Raw genomic sequence first — 19,227 nt, 5'->3', positions numbered from 1 at the left:
CCAGAACATCTCCCTAGTTCCCCAATGCTGGGGTGTCAGGGAAATTCAGGGGGCCAAGAGGAGGGCAGAGCAAGGCCTGAGGCGCCCTGGAGGACCAGCCCCGGGGGCTGATTCTGGGGGGCTCCAGGGCCCCACTCGCTGCAGGGAGGTCAGACTCAGCCCTGCACACAGCTCCAGGACACTGACAGCCCCTCGTGCCGTGACCCTGCAGACACCGCTCAGGATAGCATGAAGAAAAAGAAATGAACAGAAAATTAAATGGAATCTAAAAAAGGTAGACATAGTTTTTTTTAATCACGTTTATTTTGAAAGACACTTCAAGGGACATCGAATCCTTGTCTGACAGCTCATTGTTATCCTGACCTTGACTGTCTGAGTTACACTGGAGCACCTGTTCATTGTGAGAAAACAGCCACTGATCAATTTATCGCCTTAATTTATTAATGGTTTGTACAAAATCACTTCCTACTTTGTACCTAAAACAACAGGTACAATCTGGCATCTGACTATGCATTCCACCCACCAAACAACTCTGCCTGGCCCCGTGAGAGGGCGTGAGAGGTGACCAGGCTCTCCTTCAGTCCCTTGGGACAGGATGAACTAGAACCAGGGAAACAAAAGTGTTCTGGCAGTTTCCCAGAGAATTCAGATGGCACTCAGAGAGGTGGAGAGAGATTTAATTGTCACACTGGCAGGCTCAGTGGGATCGCTCCCCAAAGGGCTGAGCACCAAGGAACAAGAATGGCAAGGTTTTATACAGTTTGTATGAGAAACTTGCTATCCCATCTCTCATGGCATAAGCATTCTTTATTGTTCGGGAAGGGGGTTCAAGGGTGTCATGGCAACCACCTCAGACAAGCATTGCGGTACACCCAGCAACTTCTCCAGCAAACAGCAGAACCAAAGCGGTAGACTCCCCCAAGCAGCAGATTTGGGAAGGTGACAGAAACTAAGCATCAGACTCCCCCAAGCAGGAGGTTTGGGAAACATCCTGCTTCAGGTTATCATTGTGTTCTAAATCAGGGGGTCGTGACTGGATTACGAAGGTGTGGTACATGTACACAGTGGAATACTACTCAGTGATCAAAAACATAAACTCATGCCATTTGGGAAATATGGATGGGGTAGGAAGGGATACTAAGTTTGATAAGTCAGAAGGAAAAAATAAATATCAGATGATTTCCCTTATATGTGGGATATACGGAAATCAAACAAAGGGTCAGATAATGACAAAACTTGCAACCTGATCCTAGATCTGAGGCCTACAGCAGGGGAAGGGAGAGAGATGGTTCCAACCAGGGAAGGGAAGAGCACAAGGGACTGTAGTGATGGATCATGGGTGCTATGGTGGTGCGAGAACTATAAGGACTACACCTGAGAGAGAAATCAAATATTATACAAAAATTAACAATGATGTAAGAGAACAAATAGATTTAATAAAAATTTTTATATCAATCACTGACAGCTAGAAAACAAATAAAATTAAATAAAGCAGAGGATTCTGAAGTTACAAAATGGGGGGAGAGAAATCCTATAACATTCAGCCCCACACAGGCTGAGCTCTCATTCTATGATGGAAAATAATATTGAAGAAATTCGGGTGAATTACATTAAGTGATAACATTCTCAATAGCCCACTGCATCCTAAGACTGTCCCTCTCACAGCTCCCCACAGCCTGGCCCCATCCTCTGGGGTGTCCCAGGGGGTGAGAGACATCCCAGAGTCCTGGGACCTGTTGCTGCCCGAGGAAGCACAAAAGAGACCTTGTCAGAGCCCAGAGATGAGACCCTCAGAGGAACTGATGAGGGTGACTCTCCCTAGAGTTCCCTCTACGCTGTCCTCAGGGGCTCAGGATCCAGCCCCTGATCCACACTTACCTGCAGCCTGACTGTAGCTGATTGCATGTACCCCTGTGGGAAGAAACATCATGTGAGACAAGGGAGGAGTCAGCCCATGGAACCCTAAAGAAATCCCCAAGTCTGAGTCACAGGGAAGTTTCTAGAACAGTGACTGAAGACCCAGGTCAGGACTGGGATATATGAAGAATGGATATGAAAGAGAATTGGAGTCTTTCCTCAGCAGGGTCCTTCCCCTATGACATTTACTGGGAAACAGATCCCCATCACCACAGTTATAAGGGGAACAATTGGTGATTCATTTTCACAAGTGCTTTACAAAAGAGTGAGTGTTCGCAATCAGCTCCAGACTGGGCAACACATGTGTGTGGATCGGATTCCCTACTAACCAGGAAGGGTAAGTTCTCCCTGGGACATGAAAGCCCCCAGTGGACAAGATCCCCCACTCCCTTCCCTACCTGAGCGCCTATTCCTCCACCACACAGCGGCAGCCACCGCAGCTCCAGTGAGCACAGCTCCAAGGACAACCAGGCCAGCAATGAGGCCCGCGGTGGGGATGGTGGGCTGAGAAGGGGGCACTGGAAGGGACAGGAAGGTGAGACACTGAGCCCCAGGCTACATCAGGACCCTCTGAAGGTCTCCAGAAGGGCTCCTGATGACCCTGAGCAGAAGCTCAGTGCCCATGTTCTCTCCTTACCCCAAGTCAGGACTGTAGGCTCCAACAGTCCCTCATGATGCACATGGCACGTGTAGCTCTGCTCCTCACCAGAAGGCACCACCACAGCCGCCCACTTCTGGAAGGTTCCATTTCCCCCAGGCCTGGTCGCCACCAGATCCGTGGTCTGGGTCAGGTTCTCCCCATCTCGCTGCCAGGTCAGGGTGATGTCCGCAGGGTAGAAGCCCAGGGCCCAGCACTTCAGGGTGACCTTCTGGTCAGAGGTGGGGTGGTGGGTCACCTGTGTCTTTGGGGGATCTGAGGAGAAGGGTCAAAAAATTCACACTTTGGGTTTTTCCTTCCTGGACACTGAAGCAGCCTCACCGACCATCCTCAGAATGGACATGACAGTTGGTTTGGAGGGAGGAAGCACAAAGCACAGAAATCAGCCTGGTCTGGAGAATCTGGGATAATCGGGTGAGAGCCCAGGGTAGGAGGATGCAGGTCTCTAAGGAGAACACAGACATTCGCTCTTGACCTGGGTGGAGGGTGAATGACACAGAAAGGCAGGAGTCAGATCCAGAAATGTTCTCAGACCAAAAACAAGACCTTGAAAGAGAAACTCATGGTTCCCAGGATGGCTGCCGGGTCAAAAGCCTCCAGGGAAGAGTTATTTCAGGATGGCCTCCCTCCCTCAGGAGAGACTGGATTCCTTAACCGTCCAGAAAAGTGGTGTCTTCTGGGCGAGTCTCTCTCTAGCACAGAACATGAAACCCAGGGGACTCTCCCTCTCTGCCCAGAAAGCAGGTGCTGTTCTGCCCATTATTCCATTTTCCCTGTGGGGCGCCAGGAGAGGGGAGGTCCGAGGCCTTGTGGCCCCTCTTACCTGAGCGCTGCAGCACCTCCTTCCCCAAAAACAGGAATCTGAGGAGCCACTGGAAGCACCTGCTCTGCACACTGTGCCTGACACGCTCGGCCCTCCCCGAGGCCTCCCACTCCTGCTGGATGATCTGAGCCACCGAGTCCGCGGGGATCCAGGAGCGCAGGTCCTCGCTCAGGGAGATGAAATCCGCGCCGTCGTAGGCGAACTTTTCATACCCGCCGCGGAGGCTCAGGTCTGGCCCCACTTCACAGCCAAACATGCTCTGGAGGGTGTGAGACCCTGTGCCCCGCCCAGCGGTCAGCCCAGGGGTCACCCCCCAATCACATCACCCTCCCCCACACACACACCCTGAATAAACCTAAACTGAAATGAAAGGGCCGGCAGGACAGTCCCTTCCCGGGGGAGGGGCCTGGTAGATCCACCAGCCTCGAGGGGTCAGTGGACCCTGAAACTCGGGACACCCCGGCCTTAGGGTGGGAATGGGGGGTGACCTGACCCCGGCCCCGCCCCGTGAAGCTCACCGCCCTCGCTCTGGCTGTAGCGGCCGCGCAGGTCCCTCAGGAGTGCTTCGAACCACTGTGCATTGTTCCTTTGGATCCCAGTCTCCTCATCCAGGGCCTCCTGCCCCACCTGCCCCGCCCAGGGCTTCCGCGGCTCCACACTCTGGCCCGGAGAGCTGATGTTGAACCGCCCGAACTGCGTGTCGTCCACGTAGCCCACGGCGATGTAGCGGGGCTCCCCGTTGTGGCTATTGTTGTTGCTGTTGTTGTTGCCGTTGTGGTACATCGTGGTGGAGAAACACCTCAGGGAGTGGGAGCCTGGGGGCGGGAGGGAGACCCGGGCTGACCCTCCTCTCAGCAAGGGCCCAGGGCCCAGGGAGATGGGCCTGGAGGGCAGAAAGGGGCGAGGCCGTGAGAGTGAAAAGGGGGGTGGGCCAAGAAGGGCCCAGACTCAGGGGACCAGAGCACTCAGGGGAGGCGGGAGGGACAGAAGGGGCCACAACACAACGGGCCTGAAGGGGCTACAAGAGGTTGGGAGGAGATGAGCCTTTCCTGGGGTCCTGCACCCGCAGGGGGCTCCTTGCTCCTCCCTCCTGGAGCAACAGTGTCCAGCTGGACATGCACTCACCCGCCGGGGTCTCCATCAGGGCCAGGGGCGCCCAGAGCAGCAGCAGGAGGGTGAGGGGCATCACACCCCATCCAGGGGTCTGGGGAGAAGGAGTCCAGGTCCTTGGAGACTTTGTAACTGGAGCAGGATGATGCTGATTGTCTTCCCTGGACACCCCCAGAAAATGGGGAGAGAGAATGGGGGTGAGTGTGGGGTCATCAAGGCTGCACCACCCCACAGAGCCTGTGAGAGGGAGACATGATGCTGTAACAGGGTGACATCCACAGAAAGGGGAGGCTCCAAATTCCCTTCCCCACTTTAGGGAGGAGTGGATTTGGGCTGGGAGAAGCAGCAGCCTGGAGGAATGAAGAAGCTAGTAGTGTTTTCAGATAATTATGAATATTGATACTAAATTAAAACTGTACAGATGGTAGTTTTTCGAAGGTTATTTGCTAAATGAAACCTGAAATAATATCTGGAATATTTCCTATTCTGTTACATTTCCATAGGCCTCTCTTGCATACTGGCTGGAACTTGTGCTAAGGTATGATTTTTTAAGGTGAAACATTGTTTCACTAAGTTACATAGCTTTTTAGTGTTAATTACACTGGAATCAAATGATCAAAAAAGTTTTAGTTTTTAATCACAAATCTCAAAAGAAAAATTTGTACTGTAAATTGTAAAGTAGTGATCACTCAATTTTTCATAATTCTAGTTTTATCTGACAGCTTATATTTTATCAGGCAAAATTACTGTCATTTGCCAATTGTTGATTTTCTACAAGAAACAGACATTCACCCTCCCTGGTGGCACAGCGGGTTGAGCACAGCGCTGTGAGGCTGTCCGCAGCCTCTGCAGCACGGGTTCAATTCCTGGCAGGCCCAGGAGAGTCCCACACAGCATGGCAGATCTCTCCTGTCGCAACCACTGCTCCCCTCAACAGTGCTTTCATCTGTCTGCCTGTCTGCTCCCCACTCTGTCTCTGGTGACTCCTCTCACCCTCCCACACTTTTGGCCTGTACCCCAGCTATTGCATAAGTAATAAAAAAAAATCTTTAAAAAAAAAGAACCAGACATTCATTTTGAGGAAAGTGTCTGCTAATTAACCAAATTTAAATGACCTTAGTTTTTGTCATTTATCCCTTCAGGTAAGATTGGTGTTGCCCACAAATAAAAAGAGTCTAATTCATCTCATACAAACATTTTCCTCGGGACACGGTACTTGGGATGCCGCAGAAGTGCTCTGTGTGTCCTTCCAGGTCAGCACACCAGATCTTTTAAAATGTGGAGTTGAGGGTGACACAATAATGAAGATAACTTTTAATGCTTTTTCCAGGACATTTTCAAGTGAAACTGACTTTGACTTTTGTTCCTGCAGGTAAGTGCTGGTGAAGAATTACTGCTTCTGCAGTGGTACTATAAGCTCCACTCTTACTTAATTTTACCTCAGCAAATGCCAAAATAGTGAAAAGACAATTGTGTCTAAGTGATGTTTTGAATCTAGTTTTACCCCATGGATCCCATGAAAGGCTCTGGGTGACTTCAAGGGCTCCACAGACCACACTTTGAGAAATGCTTTTCTCAGTGAACCAGGGAGCATCTCCCAAGTGTTCTCTGCCTTTGCCTCCTCTTCACTTCCCAGAATCCCTCTCCCTGGCTGGCTCCTGCCTCCCCAAGCTGCCTCCCCTGCAGATACAATGGGGAGCAGAAAGAGGCCCCTGGAGACATGGAGCTTGCACCGTCAGGAGAGATGGACACTGAGTAAAGGACACAAAGACACGTGTAAACCCGACCTGAGCCCCGCGCTGGGAGGAAGGAGCGTGTATACTGTGAAAGCAGAGAAGCAGGAGCCCTAACACTATTATCAACAGTATCAAGAGATGAAAAAAATATTAAAAACAAATTAAGCATAAGGAAAACAGATTATATCTCTTCCCACAGCTGTCACTCCTGCCCCTAACACACACGTGCTCTGTCCCCATAAACCAGCCTGTCCCCTCTTCCCTCAGCCCCCATCCACATCCTGCCCCAGGACCCAACCACATTGAGGAGGCCTGTGGCTTAATCTGTCTCCTGGTCCTGGCCCCATCCTCACCTTCATCTGCTCTTCTCCTCACTTATGATGCTTTGAAGGACAGGCCTCCCCAAGATGTTCAGAAAGGTGTCCCCCAAACAGGCCACTTTGGCATGTGAATTATTTCCATCTGAGGTTCATCAGGGGTTCATCTTAAGAAACGTTTACCACTTTGTCACACAACCAACCCACACAGGTAGGTCCATTACCAGTTCTAGTGGGGGGCCTGTTGATGTCTTGATGCTCTCCGCTTTTCATCGTCACCATACTCCATCGCACTCTCCACTCTCCGCTTCTTCATCCACTTCACCCCACTCTGTTCTCAGCACTGCATTGCACTGCGCTGCACCACACCATGCACACCATGGCACACGGCGCCATACCATTTGGCTGAGTGCGCATGCACAGTGGGAGGGCGGAAAAGTCTGATGCTTTACCCCCCTACTTATCCCACAATCCACCCCCTCAGGGTTTTCTGCCATACAGACTACATACAAGTATATACAAGTTTCCTTTAACAAACATAAGCACTGCAGCCATGGCCCACAAAAGCAAACAGCATACATACATCACAGCATAACTAAGTTCAATTCTCCAAGGGACAGAAAGATAAAGAAGTCACTGGTACCAGCAATGGGAGATCCCTCCCATCTGGCAATATACATGCCAATTTTGTGTCCAAAGATAATATCGTAGCTGTCATCAGTGGCCTTCCAGGTTGTGAGTACCATGCTCACTTTGCCAGCGAAGAGGCATCAGTGGGCTCTACATGTAGCAAGAGTGGAGAGCTCATAATAGGCCACAGAGTCATCACAAATGTCCCCTTTAGGATTGCCTTTTGATCTGCCACCCCAGGGTGGGTAACACGCACCTGTGGCGACCACTGTGCAGTCACCCATGGTGTTATTTGTAAACTGGCCTCCAGGCCATGACCCCAAGGGGCTATCAGAGCCACCCAGCGCACATGGGGAGCCTTCACAGTCCAGCGCCACTCCCAGTCCACAGTCTGCCCTGGGTCCACTCCCATCGGGGCTGGCAATAAAAGGTTGCCCTGCTGTCCAAATGCAGGATTTAACAAAATATCTGAAGTTTGTATCTGCAATTGGATGGGCACAGTGGCACGATGCAGCAGTACCTCCACTGGAGCCAGGCTGCCTTTCCTGCTCCTCTCATTTAGTGTTTGTAGCACGTCCCACAGACGTTGGCTCCACCTGGCCAGTGTCAGCCCTTGCTTTAGCAGTCCGTTATACTGCTCTATGATCCCTGCAGATTGGGGATTATAGGGAGTGTGAAACTTCCATTCAACACCCATGTCCTTGGCCCACTGCTGCACCAGGGCTCCTGTCAAATGAGTCCCTCGGTCGCTCTCCACTACCAGCAGACGTCCATATGCAGCACATAGGCGTGCCAGTGCCGCCAAAACTGCCTTTTGGTCCACATGTGGAGCTGCCAATAACCCGGTAGCAGTGTCTACACAGGTGACCGCATACTGTTTTCCAATCGTAGCGAGGTAGTGGTCCAATGATGTCAATCTGCCAGCGTGTCAGGGGTACCTGTCCCCGCAACACCTGGCCTGCGGATGCGAAAGGTCTCCAGGGGTAAGTCCTGGAACACACTACACATTATTCACAATCAGTCTGAACCTCCTCTAAAGTTATAGGTAGACCCGAGGCACGCACAGTGGCCCACATTGTCCTTTGCCCTGTGTGGAGCAAGCGTCTGTGCAGCCACTGCGCAACATCCCACTTCGGAGCAGTTTCAAGCTATCAAACCCGGACTAGGGTATCTGCTTCATCGTTGCCTGGTGAGGCCAGTGGGCATATTCTGTGACATGATAAACAGTCGCCTGCTTCTGATGCCCTAGATCCCATAGATCTTTCCACAGGGCCTGGCCCCACAATGGCCACTGCATGACTGTCCAGTCATTTAGATTCCACGTGGAAATCCAGTGTCAGGCCCCTGTACACAGCCCAACTGTCAGTACAAATGACTAGAGAGGAAGGCTCATGGGCCACCACCATACTGCTTGCAGTTCAGCCCGTTGGCTGCTCTGTCCTGTCCTGGTTTCAAACCAAACAGTGTCCATTTCTGGGTGTACAGCCACAGCTGTCCAAGAGGCTGGCTGGCCCTGGCTGGAGCTGTCTGTATACCAGGGCACTGCTGGAATCGGTGCTCGTCCCTCCTTGTAGGGACTAGCTTCAGGTTCAGCTTCTACAAAGTCTTCTGAAGTTGATTCCATACTGACATACGTCACCGGACCAAGAACCTCCTGCAACTCCGCCCTTAAGGGGCTAGTTGACAGAGTGTAGTGCTGTTCTAGGTATGCCCCCACTTCACCAAAGTGGGCGTTTGAGCAGTACCTCGATTGGGCTTTGTCGTCCAGTCCCGTACCCACCCAGCTATTGGGTAAGTGGTTCTCACTGAGATAGGAGCTGTGGCAGTTATACTTTCAGTAGCTAGTAAGGCTACATATACTGCAGCTAACTGTTGTTCAATTAAGGAATACCTAACCTCAGCCCCCTTCCAGAGTTGGGACCAGAACCCAATAGGCTGTCGTAGCCTCTCCAACTTCTGCCAGAGTCCCCACCCGAACCCTTCCTGAGTCACATGCACATCTAGCTCACAGGGTCAGGCTGGGTCAAAAACCTGCAAGGCCTGAGCAGTCTTTATAGTCCGATTGGCCATGGCAAATGCTGTGTCTGCCTCAGCTGACCAATCCCGCCTGGCCCCCTTAAGTATCAACATATACAAGGGTCGTAGGAGCTGGGCCATGTGGGGCACAAATGCCCACTAGTAACCGAGCAGGCACAGAAAGGCTTGCAGCTGCCTCACTGTGGTTGGAGTGGGGTAAGCTTGTACTTTATCTATTACAGCATCAGGGATAACCTTTGTCTTACCCAACCAAACAACCCCCAAGAACTTAACTGACAGTCCAGGCCCCTGCAGTTTGCTTTCCTTGATTGCCCAGCCACATGTTTTCAGGTGTGTCAATAGGAGAGGTACTGCCTTTTCCAAAGCTGTGAGAGAGTCACTAGTCAACAAAATATCATCAAGGAAATGATACAAACCCACTGAAGATGGCCTCTCCCACAGGGCCAGATCTGCTGCCACCAGCCCATGGCACAGAGTAGGGCTGTACAGGTAGGGCTCCCTGTGGGAGCACAGTAAATGTCCATTGCCAGCCTTCCCACATGAAGGCAAACTGGTCTTGACTCTCTGGAACTATATCTACCAAAAAAAAAAAAAAAAAACATTTGCCAGATTGGCTACAAAATGATACATGCCTAGCTCAGGGCTCAGACAGTCCATCAAGTCTGCCACTGAAGGCACTGCAGCATGCAAGGGGGGAACTACCTTATTCAACTCAGGATAATCCACTGTCATGCGCCAAGAGCCATCAGGCTTCTTCACTGGCCACACTGGTGAATTGTAGGGGCTGTGGGCAGTACGCACAATGCCCGCTTTCTCCAGTTCTGATATATTGCGCCCGTAATTTCCTTGTAGCCTCCGGGCAACCGCTATTTCTTGGCATTAGTCACTCCCCTAGGGACTAGCAGTTGTATGGGCGGGTGCTTAGTGTATCCTCTCACCACTGCCTTTACCACACGCACTCTAAGGCGAAACTCTCTGGCTGTGGTCTCTAGCCATAAGCCACGTAGTACATCCACCCCCAGGATGTACTCCGGGATGGGTGATATATACACTTTATACTCCTTCGGGGGTAATCGCCCCATCCCCAGGGATAGTCTTACTGCTGTGACCTTGACACTCTGGCCTCCACAGCAATCAGTGTAACAAGCAGACCCTTGAAATTTTTCTGGATTTCCATAGAGCAGAGTACACACTGCTCCTGTGTCTACCAAAGCCAAAACCCTTTACACATTAGTCAGGAACCAATGGATGGCAAACTCCACATGTGGCCTCTGGTCCCCGCCCATCCCATGTGGACAGGTTCCTTAGCCCTCACCCTATTCGAAAGTCATCAGGCCATTGCCAGAGGACGGGGTTGGCAGCAAGTGGTCTTCCAGGCGCAGGGCGCGTGCCTGAGGACTGGAGCTTCCAGGTTCCCCCTGAGCAGCAGTCCTTCTCATGGGCGTGAACCTCTGGGCTTCTTGCAGCTATTGCCATAATTCTAACAAATATGCATTGGGCTTTGCATGTATTTTAGTGCAATCAACACCTGTTCTCACTAAATCTGTCCACATTTGGTTACGCGTAACTTTAACAGGTTTTGTGATGCCAACAGGCTTCCTTGCCCTCCTTGGCATTCCTTTTGACTGTTCAGCAACTACCCATATTCCTTTCTGAGTTTGAGAGCTCTCGACTTCACCCCAGCTAGCTATCATGGTTGTGACGTCGTTTATCTGACGTCCCACACAGGGTGCTAGAACTGCCATGAGGGATCCAAATGAGGATGAGGGGGCACTCTTTAATACCAAATCTCTCATCTTTGCTGTGAAACACTCATCGTCAGGACCACGAGTATTCACATTGAACATGGCTGCCACATCCCCAATTCCCGAAGTACCTGTACCACCTTGGTGTACATCTGCCATCTGCTCACTGTCTTCAGCACATCTCCTGCATCAGCCCATACTATTTGTATGGCAGCCATTATCCATTCCAGTAGAGTGTGATTGCCCTGTCTATACCACCGGCTGTTCTGCAGCCTGTCTCAAGGAAGGGTGTAAAGTCACTGAGGCCAGTCTCCATCTCCTGTGCCATGCAAATAATCCCATCCACCTCCAGATCCCACAAATGCAGCAGCCAGGCTGCGAAGGGTTCCCCTGGTTTCTGGTGGAACTGTTTGCCCACGTCCACCAGTTCCGCCTGGGTGTATAATCGGTACCTAGTAAATTCTGTCATTTGTGGTGGTCCAGCAGCCTGACCCCCTGGGGTCATGGGTCGCTGCTGCTTCATTTTCTGAGTCACCACCAGGCGGGCCCGAAGCATGTCTCCTCCTCCTCTCCAGAGGAGTCCAGCATCTCCGGGGTCGCAGGTTGGTTTGCTACCACTGGCTGAAACTCCCGCAAAGTGCCAGCCTCGTTCCTCCTCTCCTAAGAAGGAGTCTGGCATCTCCGGAATGGTGGGTTGGTTTCTCTGACCTTCTTCCTCCAGAATCCTCAATCGTTGTTGCAGTATCCGCGTCTCTTCCTCCATCTCATCACGTATTTGCTGGATTCTGGATCGCTCTTTCTGCCTAGACTCTCGCAGAGCTGTGAGAAACACCCATCCCATGGCCCCTGTGGCCTTGCGGGCACTGTATCTACCCAGGGCCTCTTCTATTTCGTACAGGGCCTGTTCCAGCTGCCCCAGGGATCCATGCACCTCTGGCCATTCCTGGGGAGGTGCCCACTGGCAGAGGAGTCTGGCCCCTAAGTACTATCTGCTCATGGCCAGCCACTCCTCAATCCCTCCCCAGGTTCCAAATGGTTCCCTACCCATCTGCAACTAGCCGTCCTGCTTTGAACCCTCCTGCCATCTACGCCAAATGTCGCGCAACCAACCTATCCCGGGTAGGTCCATTACCGGTTCTAGCAGGCCTGTTGCTGTTGCTCTCCGCTGCGCTTCTCCATCCACTCCACTCCACGCCACTCCACTCCACCCTCAGCACCACTCCACGCTGCACTGCACTGTGCTGTGCCACGCCTCCCCGCCAGGCCACACGGTGCCAAGTTGTTTGGCTGAGTGCGCATGCGCAGTGGGAGGGCAGACAAGCCTGATGCTTTTCCCCGCTACTTACCCCACACACTTCTATAACTACCTAGTATGAAAGTTGGTGGTCTTACCCAAAATTAGGGTTATTACCAGAAACAAGTTTTGTACCTAAGTGTCAGGGCAAACATAATTACAGAACATCTGGTCTTCATCATATGAGCCGCCTTGTCCTTGCCATGTGACCCCTCCTCTCTCCTGGGGACCCAGGCCCCATCTCACTCTTAGCTCAGGAGACACACCCACATTTCCCTCATGGATTTCAGACATTCATTAAGATGTAGATTCCCTATGTGTATTTAGGGAAATTTGGTTATTTTCTAGTACTAAAAAAAAAGAAAAAAGGAAAAACAATTTTAAATTTAATGTGTTCAGAATAAGAATTATTAAAAATTAGAGATTTGATCATAGAAATGAATAAATCAGTAGATGAAATGAAATATTAAAGTCTCACTCCCACTAAATAATATAAATGGAAAAGAAATGACAAGCAGAGAGAAGACCTACAAGAAACTGAGTCTATCGATCAGGAGATTCCAACTAGTTAATAACACAGGTGTCTAAAAGAATGGACAGTGGAAATGATGAAAAAATTCAAGAAAATCCCTGAGCATTCACAGATCAAATGTGCACGCTTTATGGGCGTGAACCTCTGGGTGTGTCCCACCCAGGTTCCTCCTACAGAGGATGAGCAGCCCCACACCATGACCCGCCCCAGGGACTTTTAGAAAGAGGCTGGAGAAGGACAGACCTTGGGGCCTCAAGAGACAACTCAGGCCTGGAGGCCAGAAGACCCTGGAGCCAGGCCTGCCCAGTCCTCAGGGGAATCCAGCCCAGACTCCATGTCAGGCCCAGGTGAGGGAGGTGCTGGGGGCATAGACATTCACTTCAGCTGTGCATGGTCTCAGGGGTGACTTTCCACACCCCTCCTCTAGTGGGCAAAGGACACTAGTGGGCAAAGGGGAGACAAGATGATGGACACAGAGAACAGGATATAGGAGCAGGGATAGGAGAGAGGCCAAGGGTGAGGTGAGGGATCAGGGCCAGGTGAGCAGGACCCAGGCCCCAGGAGGCAGAACTGAGGCTGTGGGACAGGGATCTGCCCAGGATGAAGCGGGCAGAATAGCTGGTGTGTGTGATATGTCCATAGAGATTCTTACCCTGGGGAGGGTTTGGGTTTGATTAAGATTAAGCAAAACAGGAACTAAGATCATGAGGGAACAAGATAATTATAACTGCAGAGAAGAAAAGTATCCTGGTCTACTTACTACTCAGCTGTGACTGGCTCTCATGATTCTGGGTTGTATCTCAACAACCTGACAGAGGGGCCTCAGGGGGCCAATGCCTGTGCTATGGATCTGAGGGGCCACCTCCAAGGTCTCCTTGTCACTCAGAACCAGCTGTCAAGGCCTGGGCAAGAGGCCTGGGTGTTGTGGGCAGGAACTTCTCCAAGATCCTGGCTGAAGATTTCAATGTGAAGTAGAACAAGGAGCCCCAGGAAGGCTGTGGGGAGGATAGTGACCAGTGACCCTGGGGAGGAAGCCACAGCTGTCATCCAACGGGGGAAACACAAAGAGGAAGCAAGTAACCAGGTGCTTCAGAACAGGTACCACATGCTCTGTGCTGGCCCAGCCCTGAAACAGGAACCATCTCTTCTGAAATAACACACGACTCTGGCAAAGGACATTAAAAGTGTTGAACAGGACATGTCTCAACAGATGCCAGTGTTGGCAAAGATGGACAGGCCATCCCTTCCAGTGTCTCCTCAGATGTTGGCCACCTCGTTCCTGGTGTTCCCAAATATCCAAATGCATGGCTAGCCACAAATTCTGACCTTTGATTCCTCAATTCAGTGAGATTTTTTTTTGCTTCTGGCTCACGAGGTCATAACTGTGCAAACCCTGGATTCTGGTGTGCATCTCAGCAACCTGCCAGAGGGGCCTCAGGGGCAAATGCCTGTGCTGTGGCCCTGGGGGGCCACCTTGAGGTCTCCTTGCCACTTAGCCAGCTCTCAAGGCCTGGGCAAGCGGCCTGGGCGGTGTGGGCAGGGACTTCTCCAAGATCCTGGCTGAAAGATTCCATGAGACAAAACTCTATCTGGAGAAATGCACAAATCTTAAGTATACTATTAGAGGAGTTTAGATCCCTGTCAAGAACATTATGTATATTATTCTTTTCTTCTTTTGGAAACAATGAACATTTAAATAATTTAATGATGTGTCTCATTTCACAATATAATTTATCAGCCCTCACTCCTTTTAGTAATTACCACAGTCCAATCTGAAGCCTCCCTGACCCCTCCTTTCTCAGCACGTTCCTGTGACCACACTCTCCTTGGGACAGAGCCCAGGCCTGATTCATCTTCAGAACTATTTGTTTTTATTATATTTATTCAGATAACTTTGATTTTTTCAACTATATTTTGGGGGGAGGTTATAAGTGCAAAACTCCAAAATATATGTTACAGCCCCATGTAAATATGGTATGTCAGTATATGATATGTTATTCTGCTGCAGGGGGCCTTGCTGCCCCAGCCAGATAAGACACTGGCAAGCAGCTAAGCTTAAGGGCCTCACACTGTGGGGCTGAAGCTAAAGGGCCTCACACCGTGGGGCCGAAGATTCCTTGTGCCTCACACCGTGGGGCTGAAGATTTAACATCCCTTCGTTTTTTGTTCTTGGTCATAAAAAGAGATAAATTTATCAGAAAGTACATTAGGCAATAAATTATACATATCAGCATACTGTAAGTAAATGGCACGGAAAATTATCTGTTAGAAATTAGTTATTAAACAATTTGGCCCACTTGGCAATGGGAGACAATTTATTGTACATATCTGACAAGCAATCCAGCACAACTATTATAATAAGTCCTACTTTTGCTTTTTTTAGGAGTTTCTTAGGAAAGTTTTTTTTTTTAATATTAAATTTTATTTTTATATTCCCCCATACAATAGCAAACGCCCCATTCTGACCCCAATCCTTCCCCTCCCGCCCCCTACCCCCCAAAAAGTGTCTCTGGTTCATAGTTTTTTGTTGATTTTGATTTTCACTTTCTTATATTCATTTTCCTGGTCCCTTATTTAAGTTTTCTAGATTCCTGCTATGAGTGAGACCATCCGGTATTTTTCTTTTTCTTTTTGGCTTATTTCGCTGAGCATGATCCCTTCCAGCGCCATCCATGTTGCTGCAAATTGCATGTGTTTATCTTTTTTGAATGCTGAGTAATATTCCATGGTATATATGTACCACATCTTCTTGATCCAGTCATCTATTTTTGGGCATTTGGGTTGTTTCCAAAGCTTAGCTATTGTAAACAGTGCTGCTATAAACATAGGGGTGCAGGTGCTCTTTGGAATTGATGTTTCTGTGTCCTTTGGGTAAATACCTAGGAGTGGAATTGCTGGATCATATGGAAGCTCTATGTTTAGTAGGTCCAGAAATCTCCACACAGCTCTCCATAGTGGTTGGACCAGTTTTTGCACTCCCACCAACAGTGCAGAAGAGTTCCTTTTTCTCCACACCCTCGCCAACATTTGTTGTTGCTAGTTTTTTTAATATGTGCCATTCTCACTGGTGTGAGATGGTATCTCATGGTAGTTTTGATTTGCATTTCCCTGATGACAAGTGATGTTGAACATTTTTTCATGTCTGTTGGCCATTTGCATTTCCTCTTCAGAGAAGTTTCTTTTTAGCTCCTCTGCCCATTTTTTGACTGGATTATTTTCTTTGTTGTTGCTGAGTCTCATCAGCTCTTTGCAGATTTTTGTGATCAGTCCTTTATCATTAGTGTTGGGTGCAAAAATGTTCTCCCAGTTGGTGGGGTTTCTCTTTGTTTTTGTTATTGTCTCTTTTGCTGTGCAGAAGCTCTTTAATTTGATGTAGTCCCAGCTGTTTATCTTTCTCTTCACTATCACTGCTTTGGGTGATGTGTCTGTAAAGATGTCTTTGATGTGCAAATCCCGTAGTGTTTCGCCTATATTTCCTTCTATGTATTTTATGGTTTCAGGTCTTATGTCTAGTTCTTTAATCCATTTTGAGTTGATTTTTGTGTATGGTGTGAGGTAGTGGTCAAGCTTCATTCTTTTGCATGTAGCGACCCAGTTTTCCCAGCACCATTTATTGAACAAACTTTCTTTGCTCCAATGCATAGTCTTTGCTCCTTTGTCAAAGATTAGTTGACCATAAATCTGTGGGTTTATTTCTGGGTTTTCTATTCGATTCCATTGGTCTGTATGTCTGTTCTTGTTCCAATACCATGCAGTTTTGATGATTATGGCTTTGTAGTATAGTTTGAAGTCTGGGAGTGTGATGCCTCCATTTCCTTCTTTTTTTTTTCAGTAGAGCTTTGGCTATTCGGGGTTTTTGGTGATTCCATATGAATTTCATCAATAATTGTTCTATTTCTTTGAAGAATGCCATTGAGATTTTGATTGGAATAGCATTGAATCTGTATATTGCTTTTGGTAGGATGGCCATTTTAATAATGTTTATTCTTCCAATCCATGAGCAGGGGATGTCTTTCTTAGGAAAGTTTTTAAATGAAGTTAATTGTGTTAAGAAGTTTCTAGGTAGAACATCCTGTTAGCTGATAACCAAAAACCTTTAGTTTCCTGCTAAAGGCCATATGAATAGAGGAGTCTTTTGATGCTTAGACTTTAGCTGATAGGGGTGTACTGGCCGCTATCAACTGTTTTATAGCTAAAACAATGTCTAAATTTAGCAATGTCTAACTAAATTTAGCAATGTCTAACTGAAACAATGAGTTTTAGTGTAAAGCTTAGTTTTTTATCCATTTACCTTGAAGGTTGCTTTCTTGCGGAAGGCACATAGCAACAAAAAGTCTAAGGGATGCACTGACTGTTTCTGTTTTGTTTCTGTGCACATGATAATGTCATCTCACTGCTTGCTTAAAAAAAAAAAAAAAGGTATAAATAAAGAACCTGCTGAGCTGCTCGGTAGGAGATACTTGCACCAAAAAGAAGAGTGCATGTCAGCCTCATCCCTTTCCCTTCAGCCCTTAACGACTCACCTAGGCCGTCTTTTCCTTTCAAGGACTCCAGACCCCACATTTTGCTGAAAACTGGTCTGCGACATTATTCATCTTTGATCTTTCAACAAATAAGTTTTCTAAGTCTCTCTTTTCCTTTCATCCACAAGACTATTAGTCAACCAAAGCAGCAGCTTACATGTTTTCATACCTTCACAGCCATATATTACCATTTATATCTATGGTAAATATTTTAATTATCAGTTTTATTAGAAAAATTTGTATTTACAGGCAATAGGCAATGTCTGAAGCATAATTTCACCAGAGCAATAGATAACCATTTCTTTTGGAAAAACGAATGTCTGAAGTTAGATGAAAGACAAGGAAATAGGGCACCTCTGGTGGCCCAGGGGTTAAAATCTCAGTGCTATCAAGCTATCACCAGCCATTGCAGCACGAATTTGATCCCTAACCAGAGAGCTGACCCACATGGTGCAGCAGACCTCTCCTGTCTCATCCATTGCTCCCCTCAGCAGTGTATTTCAGTAGATCTGCTTGTTCTGCTCCCCCTCTCTGTATCCAGTGACTCTTGTCACCCCCCCCCACACCTGGCATACACCCCAGTTCTTGTATGCATAAATAAAAATAAATCTTTAATAAAAAAGAAAGAGAAGAAAATAATGATTTCGCTTTATATTTAATCTGTATGAACTCATCCAAATCACATCAATTCCTTTGAGTACCATTTTAACATTATATAACAAGTTATTAACAGAAAATACACAAGTCAGAAACCTTACAGCCTTAAACTTCATCAACTTTTCTTAGATATTTGAAGACATAAAATAAAAATCATTGCATATAACAGCATGCAAATTACATACCTTTGTAAAGTGGTGGGACAGTCAAACTATTTCCCAGGTTTAGCTGAAGTGACCATCAAAAGTGCTCAGATTGTATCCAGCTTGTTTTTGGCAATTTGCCTCCTTGAATCTAAGCTGAGGACAATATTAAAATCCATAAATGATCTTCATTGATGCTGCGGTGTAAATGGGTGTTGGCTATTTGGGCTTAAATGGCAACAAAAACACCCATGGCACTGAGTGAGGCTGTGCGGTCCTTATCATGTCACTTCCTGTGTAGGTGGTTTTCATTTCCTTTGAAGCCTGTGCTAAGGCCTGTGGTTTGATCTCACTGCAACTTCTGTAAAAAAAGTGAGTTTACTTTGTCTCTAGGTTCTTTCAGGCTTAGGAGATTCTTCCCTGCTTTCCTAAGCCTCCCCGTCCAGGACCCCACAGCCCTTCATACAGGACAGGGTGGTCTCTGTCCACATCCCTGGCTCATGCTCTTGGCTTTGCATCAATAATCTGTGACTCTTAAATCTGTCCCAAGCCCTGAGTTCCACCCACATTTCCCCACACACCACTTGGAACATAACCCTGGGAACTCCTGGTCCAAGATGACCCCAGAGTCTGTCCTCACAGATTTTCTGTCCCCCTGGACTGGCCTCTGGATCCCCTCCTTGGTTTCCCTGCTCCTCCATTCAGTCACCACAGATATTGTCCTGGAAGCTGGAAAAGGCACCTCCTCCATGTCCTGGCAACTCAACAGCCCCTGAGACCTGCCCTCTAGGCAGGGTGTATGTTCAGACTCCTGGAAAGGAGTAGGGACAGGATGAGAGGCTGATGGGCATGGGTAAGGGTGACTAAGCCATGGGATCTCTCCCCTCCAACTGGTGGGTACAAGTCACCTTCCCCCACAATTCCAAGACCTAAAAAGGGTGCCTTTTGGCTGCAGGTCAGAGATGACCAAAAAGGGGGTGCTTTTCCTGTCATTCTCTTCCAGGCGGGTAATGAGCCCTCCACTGCCTGCTCATCCCTGGACTGTGTCCTCAGATCTTCTGATCTCCTACCTGGCCAGCTCATAAACTAGAGAACAAAGAAATCC

The 19,227-nt window shown here is 48.6% G+C and overlaps 1 protein-coding gene across 2 annotated transcripts; it reads right to left on the bottom strand.

The window, feature by feature from the left end:
- Nucleotides 1-264: 264 nt before the first annotated feature.
- On the bottom strand, nucleotides 265-18,355 carry LOC119251343 (patr class I histocompatibility antigen, A-126 alpha chain-like). 2 transcript variants are annotated; one of them, XM_054698651.1, is made up of 7 exons: nucleotides 18,165-18,355; nucleotides 4,524-4,669; nucleotides 3,917-4,213; nucleotides 2,555-2,830; nucleotides 2,316-2,435; nucleotides 1,879-1,911; nucleotides 265-391 (listed from the first exon to the last, which is right to left on the bottom strand). In XM_054698651.1, the coding sequence occupies exons 2-7, from the start codon at nucleotides 4,582-4,584 to the stop codon at nucleotides 378-380; spliced, it is 801 nt and encodes a 266-aa protein (XP_054554626.1). In that variant the 5' UTR covers nucleotides 4,585-4,669; nucleotides 18,165-18,355; the 3' UTR covers nucleotides 265-377. The 2 variants fall into 2 exon arrangements, with proteins under 2 accessions (XP_054554626.1, XP_054554625.1); XM_054698650.1 differs by lacking the exon at nucleotides 265-391 and having other exon boundaries at nucleotides 663-1,911.
- Between the last annotated feature and the right edge of the window lie 872 nt (nucleotides 18,356-19,227).

Source organism: Talpa occidentalis, unplaced genomic scaffold, assembly GCF_014898055.3.
Source record: "Talpa occidentalis isolate TD23 unplaced genomic scaffold, MPIMG_talOcc4v2.1 talOcc4.2, whole genome shotgun sequence".
Lineage (NCBI taxonomy): Eukaryota > Metazoa > Chordata > Mammalia > Eulipotyphla > Talpidae > Talpa > Talpa occidentalis.
This window is presented reverse-complemented; position numbering and strand designations above follow the sequence as displayed.